This window comes from Nylanderia fulva, unplaced genomic scaffold (assembly GCF_048542155.1).
Source record: "Nylanderia fulva isolate GAGA-0341 unplaced genomic scaffold, ASM4854215v1 Scaffold16, whole genome shotgun sequence".
NCBI lineage: Eukaryota > Metazoa > Arthropoda > Insecta > Hymenoptera > Formicidae > Nylanderia > Nylanderia fulva.
This window is the reverse complement of record NW_028189835.1, coordinates 4,929,790-4,950,161: the sequence shown is the minus strand read 5'-3', so window position 1 is coordinate 4,950,161 and position 20,372 is coordinate 4,929,790. Positions and strand designations below refer to the sequence as shown.

The following is a 20,372-nucleotide window of genomic DNA, read 5'->3' as shown; positions in this document are numbered from 1 at the left end:
TCTGTATTAATTAATCATTGTTAAAGTTTTAATTGCTTCGTATTAAAGGTTCTCGAAAAATTCATTCTATGATATATAACAGGCGAAAATAATTATTTTTAATTATAACACTTTACTGAAAGAAGGCTATAACTGTAATAAATTAAATTATATTAAATTTACTTTTCAAAAAAAGGAATTATTAATACTATTCTTATTTTTATAATCTCTGTTTAAATAATAATTATATATTATATTATCTATTTCTCGCTGATTCTCAATCTAGACTTCTTACTAAGCTTAAATAAAAAGATGTATGCTCGTTTTGTTATATATTTATTTAATATAAATTTATTACTAAATAGAAATATAAATTATAAAAATTTCATAAAAGTTTATATAGAGTTGCTAGTGCAAATACATTTAATTTACGAAGTCTTTGTAGTTTTGTCTACAAATTTGCTCTTTATTATATTGCACTTCTTCCAACGAATCGTTATAACGAATATCCTATTCCAATGTAGTAAAACGTTTGCAAGAAACATATTGTCTTATTAGAGATAGAACAGAGACCAGTTACAAAGTGTCTTTACTATGCCTCGCGTTAACTATTTCACGGGAAACAATTCCACTTGAGATCCGCGCGCATAACAAAGGTATACAGTCTGTTTACATTCGAAATATCGTGACAAATCTTTGTAAAACGATTCTTGGATCGCTTATTATTTTGTAAAAGAGGCAGAAATGCAAAGGCAAAGGATGAAAAAATACTTACAGAGAGATAGTCGTGGGTGAAACGTAATTGCAAACCGAAGTAAAACCGCTTCTCTCACACGAACGAATTTGCATACGATGCGTGCGATTTCGGGATGCAAATTCTAATAGTGATCATCCTGCATTGAAGACATAAGGCCCGCGTGAAACGCATCCAATATTACAATAACAACGCTATTCACGAATTTCACCTAGGCGCAAATGTTATTTCGATAGATAATGCATCTTCAAGCATGCATATATATATATATATATATATGTATATATACATATACATATCTTATACAGGGTGTCCAGTAACTAACGGACCAATGATTAAGAACGGATTCTCTGGCCAATTTGTAGACAATTTTTTCTTAGCAAAAATGTTGAGAAGTCAATAATTTTCGAGTTATAAGCGATTAAAAATAATGGGTTTTTTGAAAACTAAACGTTTTGGAGTTAAAAGTCTAACATAATTATATTCTTCAGTTAATTTTAGGTAGAGTTTACTATAATAAAATTTTAATTTGAGGCTTAGTTATAAATATACATAATGAAAAATATTGGAAAGTTGTAAAAAATGATGACCTTTTTCGACATTTTTGCTGAGAAAAAATCGTTCCCAAATTGACCAAAGAATCCATTTGTAATCGTTGGTCCGTTAGTTACCAGACACCCTGTATATGCGCGCGACCGTTTCCGACATGTAATGAGGCCGGCATCGCATGCGTTACAGGAATCGAGGTGCCTTCAAACTTCAGTGTCGAGTGTCGATATTCGAATGATACGCCCGTTGAATATTCATGCGAATTTAGCGGATGTACGCCCTTATTCCTATCACTCGTCGCGCGAATAAGTCAACACATTCGAACGTTGTGGGATATTACATCCGGATACAATATGCGTGCACGAATATTAGATTGCTCGATATATATGCGTACACGCCACGAGCTTCCTGAAATAATAAAAATATGAAACTTTGAACTCCTCCTAAGAAATGCGCACGTAATCTTTTCAAATCTGAAATCGGGGTGCAATAACAATCGATAAGTTATCAATAATCTATGCACACTCCAAGAATTATTATTTGTAGGGTAAATCACTACAGAGACATATATGTGCATTCATGAATATAATACGTTTATTTAACGCAACAATTTCGTCAATATTTATTGAATATTTTACGTTTTTTAATGTATAAAAACAATAAATTTATATCTTGCATATTTATCGCAGCAGACTATACTTGCGTATTATTTAATTGACCAATCAAGATGAAGAAGTCTTTCCTCTGATTGGTGAATTGAACGATCCGAAGTGCGCTCAAAAAATAGTAATTTGACTAACTCAGTAGTAACGTTTTCGCGCGGTAAATTCAAACTTGTAAACAAATTATTCCGGCATTTTGCCAATTAATTTTGTCGTTGATGAGTAAATACGATAAAGGTATACAATAAAAGATAAATGATAAATACAAAAAAATTCTGTCGGTATGTTCATATTATATAATCGTGTTATATAATTATAGTTTCTTTGTATCTTTAGAAGCAACACCGTGTGACTCGTAGATTGTGGATACGTAGACAGGTTATATTGACGTCTTGTGACTGTACGCTTTGCAAAGCGTATCTCTCAGTAAAATGGAGATAGAATTAATTGAATTGAAAGATATAAAGGCCGTACCGGACATAATACATGTTTATCCAGAACGAGTGAAGACCGAATATACGCCACTCGTTATTGACAATGGTAATTTGTATTGCATGCAGTATATTCTACTTCTGTTATACCTGAAAAAGACTGAAAACTGTTTTTTTTTTTGTTCTTTTGCATTAGGATCCTATAACTGCAGAGTCGGTTGGGCTACTGAAAAGGAACCGCAATTAATATTCAAGAATCTCATCGCAAAACCGCGAAAGGAACGTGGTAAGAAAGATGGGGAGCCTCAGGTTGGAAACGACATAGCGAACATTGAAGCAGTTCGATTTCAATTGAAGACTCAGTTTGACAGAAATGTAGTGACGCATTTCGAAGCTCAAGAACAGATATTTGATTATACATTTACACACATGGGTATAGATACGGAGGGCACTGTAGATCATCCAATTATTTTGACGGAGGCATTTCTCAATCCCAATTACTCTCGTAACTGTAAGAAAAAATGATTTATATATTACATAGTTTTATAATAAGCACAATAATTTATAAATATAATTGTATTTATTTATTGTTTTTCAGTAATGGCAGAATTGTTATTTGAATGTTACAATGTACCATCGATAGCATATGGTATCGATTGCTTATTTTCATATCAACACAACAACTGCCCACCAGACGGACTAATAGTTAGCATAGGATATCACACAACTCATATAATACCAATACTAGATGGAAAAGCAGATGCCACAAATGCAAGAAGAATTAATGTTGGTGGATATCACATAACATCATATATGCATAGACTTCTTCAATTAAAATATCCAGTACATGTCAATGCAATAACACCTAGTCGTGCAGAGGTATATATTATTATATTAAATATATTTACGTTATATATTTATATATAATTATTTTTTTATATATTTTAAATATATTTACTACAATAAACAGTCCTAACAGTAATATTTACTAAAGCAATAGCAGTTACTAAATATTTATTTCACAATTTCCAGGAGATAATACACGAACATTCGATGATTGCTTTAAATTATCAAAACGAATTATCCAAATGGGCAGATGTGGACTACTATGATACACATGTTTTAAGAGTACAATTGCCATATATCGCACCTAGTACAACTCCTGGCCTTACACTTGAGCAGCAAAAAGAAAGAAAACGGGAATTAGCACGAAGACTAATGGAAATTAATGCTAGAAAGAGAGAAGAAAGGGTTGGCACATTTTATTTTATTATACATCATATATATTATACCAATATTATATATATATAATACTTATCTTTCACATTTTATACTTACAGTTAGCAGAAGATGAAGAGCAACTTAATCAACTGTTGGCAGTCCAAGATCTTTTAGAAGAAGGTGAAATCGATGAATTTGATCAAGCATTAAAAACCTATTCTCTTGCAAATGAAGCTGATTTGATCAAAATGATTAACAATCTACAAGCAAAAGTAGAGAGAACCAGACAGAAAATCGTCGCTGCTAACTCACAAGAGGAAAATATAGTGATGGAAGAAAAACCTAAAATTAAATCAAGTCTTCAACCTAAGGATCAACAAGATTTTGATGAATGGATATCTGGAGTCAGAAAGAAAAGGTAATTTTTTATATGCATTAAAATAAAAATATATTAATATATTAATATATATTTTATTAATGCATGTGCACATATATACACACCAAATATTAGTATTATATATTGAATAACTAACTTAATATATAATTTAACATTATATATTAAGTTGTTAATATATTATTATTAATCGATATTACTAAATCTTTATTTTTTATAGACAAGAATTATTGGATAAACGTATGGCAAAGAGACAAAGAAGACAAGATATGGCAAAGCGAAGAACAGCTGCTGCACAGGAGAGAATGCGTCTAATTAGCCAGTTGGCGAAAAAAGAAAAGCGTGATGACGATTTTGGTATGCGAGACGAAGATTGGGATGTATACAAAGTTATAAACAAAGTATATATTTTTTCTTATTTATGTCAAATGTACAATAATGATAATATAAATGTTGATATAATTTCTTACAAAATGTTTTCTTGCAGGAAGGTGGCGATTCTGATTCAGAATTAGAGCAAGAGAAGTTATTGGAATTGGAAGATGTTTTACGTCATCATGATCCAGAATTTGATAGCGCTGGTTCCAGTGTTCCCATGGTTCCTGGGGAAACTCACCAACTTCATGTAGGCGTAGAGCGTCTAAGGGCACCAGAATTATTGTTTCAACCATCTATGGTTGGTTCTGTGGAAGCTGGGATTGCCGAGACAATCGAATTTGTTTTAAAACAATTTCCGCCTGAAGAACAAACGCGTCTCGTGAGTAACATATTTCTTACTGGTGGACCAACAGCTTTTCCAGGATTATTGGAAAGATTGAAACGTGAATTACGCGAAATGAGACCTTTCGGATCAAACTTTCAAGTTAATATTGCAAAAAATACTAGCTTGGATGCTTGGTACGGTGCGAGAGATTTCGGTTTAAATGGCAACCTTCCTGAGTATTTAGTCAGTCGTAAAGAATATGAGGAGAAAGGTGGAGAGTATTTAAAAGAACACTTGTCAAGTAATACTTATAGTCGATCGCCCGATCCTTTACCAATGATACAAGTACCTGTAACATCCGAGCAAGTAATTGTAGAAGATGCTGTAGTCGATGTGGAAATTGAATAAAAAGTAAGAATAATTAAGGTAATAATTAATAATTATACACGCATATTGATAATAAATTATATAATTATATTAAAAATAAAATAATTAAACAAGATAAATGAAATGTTTTCAATATTTTTATCTCATCAGGCAAGTTTAACTGGATACAATTTTTATATGCAATATAATTTAATCATAACATATAAAAAAGAGATTTTATTGATTGGATATTAACAAAAGATACGACCAGCAGTTATTCATGGATACCTACTTTATTACACAAGTATTTCTGTTTGTTCATTTTATTACGAACAAACTACATTGTAGTCTGTTTGCTGATCACAATATACAGTTCCCAAACATCGCATTTCGCCATTCAACACAATTACACGGGATACGTTTTATACGTTTTACTTTTCTTATTTTTCGAGGACAATCGACATCGGCTTCTGGGCGTTCTTCGTGTAGCCTAAAAAATTATGAAAGTGATCCCTCACCTTAGCGATAAGATTGATTTTACAGCAACCTCAGTTACAAATCACCGCTCTTGGTCTTAAACGACTTATGCTAACATCACAATATAATACACACTGAAATCATTATCGAGGCCTCAGATAGCTACAATTAACACTACTAATTCTTGCGCATCAATAAAGGAACCCATATCGTAATATAACGCTTGAATTTCCTCGAGCACTCGAGTTTAATCAGAAGAAAGAGAAGTTTACACATAAATGATGATCACAAACTCTTAAATCACAGGTGCATAGCATTTGTTCATAGTACATAATTGATCAAGACTAAAAAATCCTCATTTCATATGCATTGCATATTCTCAATCTATATCAAGTAAAAATAATAACATAAATGTGATGTATACGCTATTATAATTTACAGAATCTTCTGCGTATAAAGTACATAGTATATTAATATTTTTGTAGACAACACGCTGAAACAAATATACTAAGATTTGCATAAATATATATTTTGTTAAAACAATATAAATCTAATATTACAAAAGCAGTGCAAGCCGACAATATTTGCACATACAAAATTGTAAAGCTCATCACAAAATTAATATAAATCTTGAAACGTTTAATGGTCTGCGAGACAACAAAAATTAATACAATTTAATGAAATTTCAGGATAACAATTGATAATCTATTTTGTTTTACATCATGTTTATCGCATTTAATTATGTAATGAGCTAAACATCACAAATTTGTAGGCATATTTTGTTAGTCAGGCTCACTAATTAATTATCTGGGTATAGCGAATACAGAACTTAATGTAAATATCCTTTATAACTATCACAGTTTGAGGTCGCTGCAAATCAATGTTTCGCTTGTAATGACACACTATATCTTACGAAATTTTCATTCACAGAGGGAATGGAAGGGTAAATAGGTGTGGAGGACACTTGGGTAGTTTTTATTTACGATAAGATTGAGGTAGAATCCAATCTGCAAATAAATACAATTTTTGATCCGCATATGCTATAAGTGAGGGGCTACTTCCGTTAATAATTAAAAATATATATGTAGAGCATTAAAATTATACCGCGACGACGATGATACAATAATCATGATATATAATAACAGTATAAATGATGATAATATTAATATATAAAGAATGACCAAAAAAAAAATAATTAGTACAATGCAATTAATGTTATTTTTTCCGCAATATAATGGCTGTATGTATTTATATATACATATATATTTATGTATATCATTCATATGATGGGATAAGGATTGACAGCTATGTACAGTACATGCTTGCCTTAGTTGTACCATCTTTATGTTATATGCACCTATATCCTCTGCATTAATTATATGACAATAATAATAATAATCAGAATATAATCAGAATAATTACAATAATATAATAATCGTAATTAGTATCGTTCTTTTACTCATAAAATATCCTATGTATAACACGTACCTGTAATAATAACTATATGCAGTATGTACGTAAAGAGGATGTGTTCAGATTAGGATATGTCGATAAAAACTATGTTATACGAAGCGTCAACTTTTTATTCTCTCTGCTATAGTTTATCTTGTTTCTTTTTTTTTTTTAAATCGTTTTTCGCAAAATGACTATTACAAAAGTGCATTACTCGCGCATTTTTCTTATATTTTATATATATATATACGTACATACATAAATCGGCGTAGACCTACCTATTTTTTTTCTTCATTGTCGTTTATATTAGTTCGGTAGCGTTAATTATCTTTCAATTATATATTTTATTCTTTCTTAACGGAGCGCTACAATAATCCCCTTGTTTACATCATACATACATACATACATACGTACGTACATACATACACACTGCGGGTGTATACATACATATTACATGATACTTTCTACGCACCGACGGTATATATAAGCATATTTTGTTTTATCGTCGTATCATCGTATCATAATTTTGTTCCTCCTGTGATTTTAAAACTGTGATGTGGCTGATGCAGATATACGTCATACATATATCCGCGGTTTATTAGCAACCCTCTTATCCCTCCTTATTCATCGTTAAAGGTTTGACGACACGCAATTCCGGACTTGCTTTCGTTTTAATCAAATGCTTTAGGCACCGTTTAAAACTTTGACTTGAGAGAATTATTAGCGATAGAAGAGCTTACTCTTGTACTTACGGCCTGGTGACTTTTAGCACTCCCGATAGACCAGATTTCTTTAAAACATTTATTAAACCCTTCACAGCTCTCGCGTAAGAAAGAATTAATATAATAGATAATATGTGTGTGAAAAAGCGGAATATATAAATATATTGGAAAGGAAGTAATTGTGTTAACGAGGAAAATAATTGAAAGCAAGATAATGATAAGTATATAATATTAATTTTACCGTATACGAAAAAGCCATTCAAAACATTTTTATCGAATATAATTAAACAAATTAATCACATCTCATTTCCAAACTTAATATACATATACAATATAACAAGACTAGTATCATATGTGTGCCGATTATTATTATCGCAATCTTGTTTAAAATGTGATTGTAGAATTATCTCGAATTATATGCAAGATTTTTCATAAATATCGCGCAAACTTCTTTACATTGTGACACTATCACCTCTGTGTGCATTACTATTGCAGAAGTGTGACGGTATAAGCTGTAAAGACTAAATGCAAAGCGCCGAGATACGCATTCTCGTCGTCGTTGCAAAAAAATATTGTTGGACGAGGAAGACCGTTATATTATATGTATATACATGTGCAAATTTCTCGTACATGTGTGTGAAAAGTGTGTTAAATCTCTCTCGTCGGTTGCTACAAAAATATCAATATATATTTCAAATCAAGCGATAAAATACACCGTTTAATGTATACGTTCCTTTTTTTCGGTTCATCTCGTCTATATCTCTTTTGAATAGATATTATTTCTATGTTTTAAAAATGCTACATGGATGACATTTGTCTCCCAACGTGGTTGTTTAATCCCAAAGTGCCTCCGTTAATTAATTACATCCCTTCCCTTCAGAGTGATTCGCTTGATACACACGGTACTCTTTGTACATCTGTTTCACACAATCGTATTAAATCTAGCTTGTGGCGTGAATCAAGCAAATCACCCGAATCGAAACGATGATCGCCTCGATACCAGAAAGAGCGATGCTCCGGCAATAATTTAACTTTAGAGATAAAAATGAAGTTCGACTTATTGTCGAAGCGGTCGCGCGACCCTTACACCGCCAAGGCGAAGGAATATATTCTTTCTTTTTTATTGCTGTAATTCAAAAGATGTGGTCAATTAACATATTTTTTCCTCATTCGTACAGAGAAATCCCTGTCGAAATCCCTCCCCCATTTCTCTCCTCCCATTCGCCCCCGCGGAAAGATTGCTTTGAGAATCATTGCCCTGATTAATGTAAAGTTTTCCTACGTGTTCGCGGTCTACATCTCCGTGTTCGTTCCAAACTAAAGCCAGTACTAGAAGTGCGTGTCCCTTTTTTTTTTTTAATATATGTATATATATGTATATGTATATCGTCCACTCCGCGGCACCAAAAATTCCTATACTACTTTATTACGCAGGCCTCTATAAGACTTACGGTAGCACGGTAAACCTCTATAAAAATAAGAGCTATCCTACGTAAACGTATTACAAAAATAAATGGCATTGTACTCTGCTAAAGAAGCAAAATGGTACAGGCGCAATGTCGAGCGACGCGAGCATCGTCAATTTAATTAATCCTCCCCCTTTCCCTTGCTTCATCAAGTTTTCTGTCTTCGTTTTAGGTGTCGTCCCTTCGTTACAGTCGTTCTTTTTTTTTTTACGGTTAAATCGCTAAACCGATCGCTAAATTCGAAAGCTCGAATTCTTTTTTTTTTATTTACCGCTTCTCTTACGCGAGACCTTCCCTCGATCGACTCCCTACTGAAAGTCAGGTTTAATTACATCACGTGCTACTCGTGCCAGGCGACGCGAGGGTATAAAACGTACGAGCCAGGGCTGTGCTTTGAGCCGGGGCTATCACAAGTACGAAGTCGATCACGCGGCACGATAGAGCATTTGATATAAAAGTAGTCGGACCAGGAGCCAGGTTTTATAGTTCTAGGAATGAAAGTGTCCTCCGAGATAAAACGTTGCCATTTTGCTCACGATATTGTTCATTGAAGCGAGAAACCTTTTCGAATTTGCTTTAATCTCTTTCGTAATCATTTAATCGCCAGCAGTTGTCGTTCAAATGGTTTTAATATTTTTTCAGACTTTTAATGAGAGATTAAAGATTCTTATATATATATATATTTTGCACACATCTCGATAAACATTTATTTCTCTCTCCAATGAATAATACGTTTCAGAAAATGGTAATATTTTCTAGGACGACCCTGTATATATTTTTAATAGGAGAGAGAGAGAGAGAGATTTAGTAAGGATGCCACCACCAATAGTTCCACACGGTTCGATCATTGAAATTTGTTTGAAAGAGTGTATCGAAAAGATACGTGCAGAGCAACTCGTTAAATTGTATGAGAATGTTAGAATATGCGATGCATATCGCATTCTTCTTTGATATGATTACATGACAAAGACGAACTATCTAACATTGATGGATATAATGTTTCACACAAGATTATTCCATATTCCAATTGAATAATTGATATCATTATACGCATGCTCAAATAATTGAGAACAAAAAATCTCACAAGCACAATCATGAAACAAATATATAATTTTTCAAGCTCTATTTCTCTTTATATATTTTCTACATTTCGTTTTTTTTCCTCACTTAAGTAAGGAATTATTTTATACTCCAAATATAAAAAGGACAGAAAGGAAACTAAAACGAATCTGTGAATAAAATCAAAAATTTTTATATACATAAGAGTGAAACAAAAAAATAATACAATATAATCGATTATAATGGCACAACCGATACTTGCAAGATTATAATTAATTTTGTTTCTATTAATTGAATTTTTGCTGCCCAAGGGATAATACTTTTTTTTTATTGCAATGGGTTTTTCGCTCTTAATTTAACTTAAAACATTTTTCGCGAGTATTATAGTAATAATAATACTTAAAGAAAAATCTAGTAAAATCAAATTTTATATGACACAAACCATATCAACTGTATACATCTATACAGAAAAATAATGCATCAAAACATATACAAAGATAAATCTCTATTTGTAAAAATTACCTTATATTTCATTCCTTATTTCATATAAAATTATTACAATACAGCCGCGTATCGATGCAAAGATTACGGCAGAATATAAACAAATGTGTAGTATGCCGTGAAAAAAAAGCATGTCTTAAAATATTCCCAAGAGCAGCTATGTATTTCAATGTTTCTTTCTTCGATGTTTTTAAACACAATTTAAAAATTGTGCTTTCGCATTTAAAAAATAATTGAACGCCAACACATGAATCGAGAACTCCATAGAGAGAAAACCCATCATTTACATATAATCAATTCTCATCACGATGCTTGAAAAACGTTATCGGCTGTCTGGCATAATTTATAATTTGATATTTATTCAATTTAACACTGGGTGATTTTGAGTTTATTTAATGCGCGTTACGACTGATAGTTACGTTAACTATCGCCAATTTGTATTCAAGCGCAAAAGAATACGTCATTGACACACAAATATATGTAAATCAATCTACGTACAGGAAGAGTTCAATGAGATATTACAATAAATTTTTCACTACAGTGAGAAAACAATAAAATTAAAACAAAAGGAAGAATTTTATCGCGATGTTTGCATTGAAAAAGATTTAAAACGCGTATAATTTTCAAAATAGCTTGCATCATGTTACCTATAATGAAAAAATTAAAATAAATTATTCACGTATACATGCGTATTTCACACATAAAAATAACGTTTCGATAACGTTTTTTTAACAAAAATTGTATGTATAATAAAAATTGAAAAATTGAGATAGAATAAAATGATTGAAGATAATTCACTTATCTTTCTTTTTCGCTATAATACAACAATCAACATGCTTAATGAATATGGCATGATGTACTATAAACGATTTATAAAATTTTCATTGATAATAGAATTTAAAAAGAGTGCGGAAGAATTGATCTATGAATCTATATTTAGCATACAAAGAGACTACAGGATATATCTCGCATATGCATAAATTCGTAAATTAATAAACGCGTCAACAAATACAAATAATATTTTATATAATTTATTGTTATATATTACACGGTACACAATATAACATTAAATATATCTATCTATATTCTTTGAAAGTTAATTTCTCTCTACATATAAATTGCTCGAATAATAAAAATATGAGAAAAAATCTAATACTGTAATAGGCGGACGCAAATGAAAGCAATTTATATCTCAAACAAAAAATAAAATGTATGTACAGAGTAATGAAACTTGTAATTTATTTATAAACGGTTAGATAACCGTCTTTTATCGCCAATTTACATTTCATCATCTGTGTAACTGTACTTCTTCCGCACCGCAAAATTATAAAAGATAGGGACAGAGCATATTTGCAGAGAATATCGTTGTCTTGGAAGCAATAGTAAATCTAACATTCAATCACAAGATATGGGTGACTAATGTTAAGTCAGATTAATGTAAAAAAATAGTGATGAACAAAATTTCATCATTCGTATCTTTCCGAGATAAACATAAATATTAACTTTGTGCACTCAATCTCAAATAAAATTTCTTAATAGAGTAATGCAGTTATTAATGTATGTAAATTAATATAATAAAAAATAAAATCACAGACGTAATCTGAACAGCCAATTTTTATATATGATACATTTTTTACGGAAACCGTAAAATATATAGATCATAATAATATCCTCATTATCAAAATATATTGTCAAAATACTCGTTTATATATAGACGTATTTTGTATGCAGCAGCATTAAGAATATGTAGTAAATTAAATATTTGCAAACAATTCGAATAATATAAGATAGTTAAGAAACTACAATATCTGTCTTATAAATATTATTACGACTTTTTTCTATATTTCTTCATATATTATTGAAGACGAATCTGTTTGTTATCAATTTTGTTTTGTCACAAAATCATATAAAATTAATTTGATATTTTTCATACGACTATTTGCCAATATTTTGTCAATCGAAAATTAACTTAAAACATAATCGCTCCGTCTCATATTACACTAGAATGCAATTCCAGTAATTATTAATTATTAGTCATTAATAAAATATAAAAACATATATATGTGTAGTTTTACATATCGTACACCGAGTTTTATATGATGTTAGAAATTTCCATTGAGAAAAAATAATGTCCTGCAATATTCATAAATAATAAAATAAGTCCAACCATATATATATCTTCTAATGATACATCATTATAAATATTGTATTCAGCTCAGACAGTAATATGCGCGAGTGATAAGCATTAATAAAACGTAATTAATTCAGCAAATAATCTCAAGTATCACGCAACAGTTTTTTTTCAGCTAAACGTGTTCATTATTGCGATTTGCGTTATTAAGTCGACTATTATTCAAATGAATTCACGTAGCGTAAAAATCATTCATCCTTGATTGCTTGCAATCATCAATGCTCGTAAAGATCATCGTGAAGTATACGTAAGCGGTAACTTGAATTATGTTCTACGTAGAGGCTCGCGTCTCAGGTTAGCGCAATGTCTTTTGATTTCCTTACTGATTATATTACGTATGTATACACAAGATGCTTTTATGCAATAAATTTCACAAAAAATGATACATCCGCGTGAGACTTTGAAGTCGTTCTTTTTCTTGCGTGCGATTGGCGACATTAGCTTATCACGTTCTCGCGTCCTCAACATGTTATAATCAGGGTAACAAACCCTTTCGTCCAATTTTTCGTACAAACTTACTACGGTAAAATCGATCTTACGTCAAATCATATCATCAATGTAGCATCGATTGCTCTCTGACATTGTAATGTAAAGTGAAGAATGAATCAGCGAAGCGATGTAATATCTCTGTTACAATGATAATCGATCTTCCAACTACCGGAAATAATCAAGGACATTATATGAGGGAATATCAGCCGTGGAACTAAAATAAACTAGCGGGAATCTATTTTAATCACAGGCAGGAGAAAAGTAGAACAGAGTCAATATTACATTCTCGAACTTTTGATATCAATCATCTCAAAGCTGAATTCAGTCAAACATATTTCGCAGTTGAAATCTTTAATATAAATACGGATTCTCGTTTTGTAACTTATCGATTTGACTCATATTTCGTACAAATAAAATCAATTTTATATATAAATACTTAAAAATATTTTTAAAAAATAATAATTTAAAAAAATTCCAGAAACATCGAAATTTTCTCATCCGATAGTTAGAAAAATAAGAAGATTAGTGTACAGAGTTATCTGCGAAAACAAAAGAAAGAGTAAAATGAATAAATAAAAATGAATAAAGAAATGTGCATCTCACGTTCGCGTACCTTTACGTACAACGAATATTCGTTCGCCGCGTATAATAATAAGTATAGCACTTTTTGCAGACGTATTTTGCGCTTTAGAAGCGCCACGGAACGTCTTTTTCTTTTTTTCCATTTTTATCACTTTTTATATGTACATATGTATTGGTCCGACGAGTGCTCTCTTGAAGAAAGGACCTATATTTTGTGCCCTCTTCTTACGAAAATACACATTTTTTTGATATACATGCCACGAATACTACGACTCGAAGATACATACGTCCCATGGAAAAGCGATTAATGTGTTGTCGGCGTGAGATCGTTATTACCGATTCGGAAGTTTCGATTATAATCTCAGTGCTGGGCAATATCCTAAAAATACATACATATAGCCTATACGTATGCGATATACTGTCTGAAATAGTTCGTATACTATATAAATATTGAATAACACAGCTAAAAATCTCACTACATTTTCAGGACACTGGCTAGGATGGTTTCCGACTGAAATTTCTCAGTTGCGTTTACGTTAGAAACGTAATTGCAACTTTCAATTATTAAACAAGCAGAGATTGTTTTGCTTTTGGCAAGTAAATTCCTTAAATCGCGAAATTAATTTACATTTGATATAAAATTTCAAAATCGTCCGTTTCCTTTTGTGCAAATTCCATATAGTCTTGACATTTAGAAACGCAGGTAAATAAAATATTTTTGATCAAACAAATGTACATTCATTATCTTTTCTTTAAGTAGACGTAAATTAAATGTATGCGCTCTATTCGTAATAAATTGCGTGCAGCATAGACATTGGAATTGACATTTCGCAGATTAATGAATTCCGACTTAAAATGTGTCGATAAGATAAAATTAGCCGCCTGAAAGTAAGCATCTCTATTTCAAACAGTATGACACGATTATATATAAAAATTTATAAAACATAAACCCTTCGCGACCCATGCGCGCTCGTATAAAACTCTCTGTAAATACTCACTGTAATTATTCTCCCTAAACGATAACATACGATATCTAAATATATGCCTTTTTGCCCAACACTGCGAAGATGTATACTTAAAACGAAAAAAAAGAGAGGAGATCGAAGTTGATAATTAATCGATCGATTTTTAGATGTCCCTAATCTCTCTACTTTTTTATTTACATATTTATAATAAGCTACAAAATATAGATATATATATATATATATATATTATATATATATATGTGTGTGTATGTATCACTATAACTAGGAGCTGCGCGATCATATGCACGGAGGCTTTAATCACAGCTTTAGTAGTACAATTAATATCTCGTAGAGCTGCCCAATGACTAGCCGACAAAAAAAATCAATTGCTTTCTCTCGTTACATCTCATTCCTCAATTGATCATGAATCAAAAATTGCGCATTTACGAGTTTACTTTTCCTTATGTATAATTAATTCTTTATTAATAGCTTATTAAATTTTAATTATAGTTAATTATAGTTAATCATCAATTATAGTTAATTGATTAACTACGTCAATGAAATGAAATGATAATTTTCCAATTTATTTTGTCGTCCAAGAACATACGTTTTACGCGGCTTTTCTTCATTAATGAAAGACTCTATCGGTCTAATCCTTCCTCAGCGCGTTTACATGTAATGAAAACAGAAAGAAAAGAGAAAATAAATAGAGAAAGAGACAAGAGAGAGAGAGAGAGAGAGAGAGAGAAAAAGGAGAAAAGAAAGAGAACAAACGTTTTCGTATCTTACAGTCCATTACAGTAAAAGTCAGTCTTACCCAGGTGTGACTTCCGCATACTCTTTAAATCAAAAGCCTCGGGCATACGCGCGCAGGATCATTTTGATCATTTTACGATGTGAAAACTAGATCGCCGAAAGAGAGAGAGAGAAAGAGAAAGAGGAGGAAAAAGAGAGAACCACGATACAAGGAAGTTTGAGAGGCACGCTAGCGCAAATATTGTATATATGTAATAATATAGCTTTCTTGTTCGGTTTGTGTACCTTCGTAGCTCTATAACGCGCAATTAATAATGGGTGAATTGCAATTTACACAACTTGATCGCAACTATCTCAAAACGATTACTCGAAAGTGGTAATCACCGTATAAGATTGTGCACTTACTGAAACTAATTCTACTTCTCCAGCTCTACGCGGTTGTCATGGTTCCCCCGCGCTTACACAGAAGATTGCAGCGTTAGTGAACAGGAGGTAATAATAAACTAATATAGCTCTAGAGATAGTATTCGCGAAGAATCAACAGCCTATTGCGCCTCTTTTATGCAGAAGAACTTTTTTTTTCCTTTTACGACTCGCATCCCCTACTACTTCCGTCTTATAATACATCCGTACGCCGTATATGTATATGTATATACAATATATCTGTACACATACTTCGATATGTGGAAAGTAAGTACAACTATATAGAACTGATTCAAAGCTGTGCACTATCCTCTAACAAAGAATAATTTTTTTATCACAAAAACGCGCACCACGTCACAACGAATGTAGGTATATATCCATTGGCGTTGCGAAGGGATAAACGTTCTATGATCTAAAAGAGAAAAGCGGATATAAGGAATTCTCGTAGCGCGTTTCAAGCTAAAGAGAAACCATGACGACTATGTGACGGATCGAATACGCTACACGTGATTGGCGAAATAAACGCGTATGTGTGTGTGTGTACCTAGCTAATGATAATAGTTTTAATAGCTTAGTAGTACGTAGTAGCAGTAGAGTAATAGTGGTGACGATAGTATAGTAATAGTTGTAATAGTAGTAGTGAGATAGAGTAATATATGGGGAAATGTCGGTGGTGGTGATAGACGTGGTGGTGGTAGGATTAATTAGAGAATAATAGTAGAGTGAAACAGTGAGATATACAGGCATCGAGCCTATATATAGTGTTGTTGTTTTTGTTGTTGCTGTTGTAAAATTAATAGTAGGGTGTCTACCAAACATCTTCGGTAGAACCAAAGTAGATCAAATTTCGTTCCGTGACATTGCTTTTCCTTTTCCCTCCTTTTGATATTTATGAAAATTGTGTAAACCAATAGTTTAAACATTGTAGATAATAATTACTATCTATATCACAGATCCAAGTGACTAAATTCCTTTAAAAATATAATATAAATATGTGTACGTGTGTGTGTATAATGATTCACGCATAATATATATACACATATGTACAAAGAATATCATAAATATGGAGCAGCCACTTCGTGTAAACATATGTACAAAAATGTGTCGTTTTCATGTCGTATTTCGATTGAAATTTGAGATAATTACAATGCTTGTTACTTTATTTGCAACAATACGAAACAATAGAAAATAATCCTCAATCTCAAAATAATTCATTCTCAAACAAAATAAAAGCAAATCTTTTCTTTAAGAGAAAATGTCTAGAAGTAACATTCTATCAGGTAACGTCTTGGCAGAATGAAGAGATCAATTAAATAAAAAACATTTTTAAACATATGTTCAAATGAATTTTTGCTCTAGAATCACACCTGAAGTAGCGATCCACATTTACAATAAACCTTGTATATATGTATATGTATACTCGCAGAGACGTGATTAAATCAAACGAAATAAGAATGCTGAAATTATGGAGACCTATAGAAACGTTACACGCTTCGATTTCAGCTAGCATCGGGTGCAATGATAAAATCATTCGAAACGATACACATACAAATCCTGCGTCGGCACGATCTGATCGGCCCGCGATTGAAAACCGCGTCTCTAACAGGTGCTATTCAATCTCGTGTTTAAAAAGATGCTCGTGAGTATAAAATCCATTAGATGAACACAAAGTATTAGCAAACGTTTCTTTTTTTCTTTTTTCGAGCAGCAATCACAATTGATGTACAATTGAAACAATCGGCTTATGTCGTCGTATCCTTCTTTGACCAAAAGCGTATCTCAAAACCGAGTGACGAGCGAGCATCTGTCGTTACAAACCGGAAGTATTGGATGCTCGATAGGCACTTTGATCAACCGACGCGATTAAATAGCACCAGTTTAACTGGTATTATCATACACGTTGGAAGTCGATCGATGCTAAGTGAAAACTCGCGTTCAATTGTTACGCTGAATATAATCCGAATACGAGATCGCGGGGTTCGTATTCGAATAATGAGCGTACAAATAGAGCGCGGGATGAAGACCTGGCGGAGGGATGCCGCGATGCAGCTGGTGCGAATGATGTTGTGGCTCCGATGTCGGATCTAGAGGGGACAAATGCGGATAGAGTTGGGAACCAGGGCTGTCCATGGGGTTGGAGGAGCCCGTCGTTTGGTAGACACTCTGCGGTGTGCTCGTGTGCTCGGTGTGAGACATAGGTGAATTAAGTGTGAACGGCGAAGACGCCGAGGTGGGACATACTACTTGCTGTGATGATTGGTGTTGCGGCAGGGGCTGGGTGACGATGCTGCTGCCATCTAAACACTAGTTGGTGGTTTGCGGATGTAGCAACGGTAGTGGAAGCTGTAGATTGTTCTGCTTGGCTAAACTAGCGATCTCCGCGGCTATGCCGGGGTTGCCTTTGGCTCCCGCGAGGCCATCCAATGACGACGGTCCCTCGTTGTAGCGCAAATCACAGACCGGACTCTCGAAGCCGGTGCCTGGCGTACCAGCGCCGCTACTCTGTGGCGTCGGTGGATTGTGATTCGAGCTGCTCTGATTCATGTCACGATGCACCCGATTCTGATGCCTTATCAGATAACTATCGCGTACGAACGTACGTCCGCAGATATTGCACTCGTAAGTGGTACTGGCGGTGTGTGTACGGATGTGAATCGCAAATTGACTTTTGGACGTGAACGTGAGGGAACATCGGTCGCAGACCAATGGTTTCTCGGCTACGTGGCTCCAACGATGCGCCGTGACGTAGCTCTTTACAGCGAAACGTTTGTGGCAAATGTCGCATGCATACGGTCGTTCCCCCGTGTGCACCCGTTTGTGAGTATTGAGACTGCTCTTTTGAGTAAACCTTTTCAAACATAGCTCGCATTGAAAAGGTCGCTCGCCGGTGTGCGTCCTCATGTGCACTTCTAGATAAGGTTTACGGCAAAAACTCGCTTCGCATACTGTACAATGATAGGGCTTATTTCCCGAATGAAGTTTCATATGCACATAGTAGGACGAAGCGGAGGACAGCACCTTGCCACAAACCTTGCAAGGTTGAGGTTTCGATCGCGAGCCCTCCTTCACGGTCTGTTGACCCGTAGACTGACGACCGGGCGACTCGTGCGGCATACCCTGATTCTGCTGTTGCTGATTCTGCGGCGCCTGTTGTTGACTCTGCTGCTGATTCTGCGGCTGACTTTGCTGCTGATTCAACTGTATCGTCTGCTGCTGGGGCTGCATATGACCTTCCTGTTGAGAGAGATCCTCTCGATCGTCAGATAGATTCACCATAGAGTTAGATCCGTCCGAGCGACTTGAAGCAACAGAGTAAAATCCCATAGGTTCGCTCTTGATCTGTTGTTCAAACATGGACGTCATTATGTCAGTCTGCTGCGGTTGAATCAGCTGCTGAGGCTGCTCGTCCTGCTGCTGTTGCTGGGCTGCTTGCTGATGGGGGAGCAGAGTCAGATTGCGCTTGACAAACTGCTCATATCCTGCGTACCAATCCACCTGTGACAAGAACAAAGATCTAGAATAGTGGTACACACTTTTCAGGACAAACTACCCTCTAGTATTATATCGCGAACGACTGTGGCGCGCATACGGTTATGTCAGGTTATACCAAGCCGCTTTGACATTTATCGTTGACAAGTGACAGAGAATAGCCAAACGATCAGCTGATTGCATAACTTTTACGCGATGCCATCGTACACGGCGCAACGCCGTCGTGGAAAGACGGTCGGCCACAGGCTGACGCGAGCCGCTCTATTTTTAAAAGAGCGACGATGGAGAAACGTCGAAATATATTTTGACGGCGGAGCCGGATTCCTCGCGCGAGCGGGGGGCCGCTCGAGAGAGAGAGAGAGAGAGAAAGAGAGAGAGAGAAAGAGGGAAGGGGAAGGGATCTGTTGTGCGTCTCCGAAGGATAGGATTCGACCGATCGTCGTCGATAACTCACCTTTGCTGATGTAGTGGTCCGGGTCTAGGGTCGAAAAACGTCGCGCCTCATCGAGCGCACCGCCTCCGGTCGTCGAGCGGCTTCACGGGCAATCGCGAAACATTTGTACGGCCAAATTGTTTTTCTCCGACACAAAATATAAGATGGCTGCTACTATATTTCGCGACGAGCACCTATATGCGCGCACACGCACACGCGCCCACTGCCGTCAGACGATACGCAAAAGCCGGCCTTCTAATTGGCTCTTCTCCTTAGGCCGCGTCACGCCGCGTCACGTCGCCGCGATT

General features: G+C 34.2%; 2 protein-coding genes across 3 annotated transcripts; one reads left to right on the top strand and one right to left on the bottom strand.

The window, feature by feature from the left end:
• The first annotated feature begins 2,124 nt into the window (after positions 1 to 2,124).
• Positions 2,125 to 6,989, top strand: Arp5 (Actin-related protein 5). The gene is made up of 8 exons (XM_029314802.2): positions 2,125 to 2,181; positions 2,281 to 2,484; positions 2,572 to 2,886; positions 2,974 to 3,254; positions 3,408 to 3,626; positions 3,716 to 4,014; positions 4,211 to 4,391; positions 4,478 to 6,989. Exons 2-8 carry the CDS (start codon positions 2,376 to 2,378, stop codon positions 5,099 to 5,101), a joined length of 2,028 nt encoding a protein of 675 aa, XP_029170635.1. The 5' UTR covers positions 2,125 to 2,181; positions 2,281 to 2,375; the 3' UTR covers positions 5,102 to 6,989.
• A 7,795-nt stretch (positions 6,990 to 14,784) lies between these two features.
• On the bottom strand, positions 14,785 to 20,298 carry LOC114940470 (uncharacterized). 2 transcript variants are annotated; one of them, XM_029315179.2, is made up of 2 exons: positions 20,086 to 20,298; positions 14,785 to 19,637 (listed from the first exon to the last, which is right to left on the bottom strand). In XM_029315179.2, exon 2 carries the CDS (start codon positions 19,503 to 19,505, stop codon positions 18,447 to 18,449), a length of 1,059 nt encoding a protein of 352 aa, XP_029171012.1. In that variant the 5' UTR covers positions 19,506 to 19,637; positions 20,086 to 20,298; the 3' UTR covers positions 14,785 to 18,446. The 2 variants fall into 2 exon arrangements, with proteins under 2 accessions (XP_029171012.1, XP_085337041.1); XM_085480915.1 differs by lacking the exon at positions 20,086 to 20,298 and adding an exon at positions 19,732 to 19,975.
• Between the last annotated feature and the right edge of the window lie 74 nt (positions 20,299 to 20,372).

Excerpts from the sequence above, each read along its gene's own strand:
- Arp5 (XM_029314802.2), top strand. The coding sequence starts at position 2,376 with ATGGAGATAGAATTAATTGAATTGAAAGATATAAAGGCCGTACCGGAC. Across the intron at positions 4,015-4,210 it reads TCTGGAGTCAGAAAGAAAAG|ACAAGAATTATTGGATAAAC; the intron begins GTAATTTTTTAT and ends TATTTTTTATAG. Across the intron at positions 4,392-4,477 it reads TATACAAAGTTATAAACAAA|GAAGGTGGCGATTCTGATTC; the intron begins GTATATATTTTT and ends GTTTTCTTGCAG.
- LOC114940470 (XM_029315179.2), bottom strand. The coding sequence starts at position 19,505 with ATGACGTCCATGTTTGAACAACAGATCAAGAGCGAACCTATGGGATTT.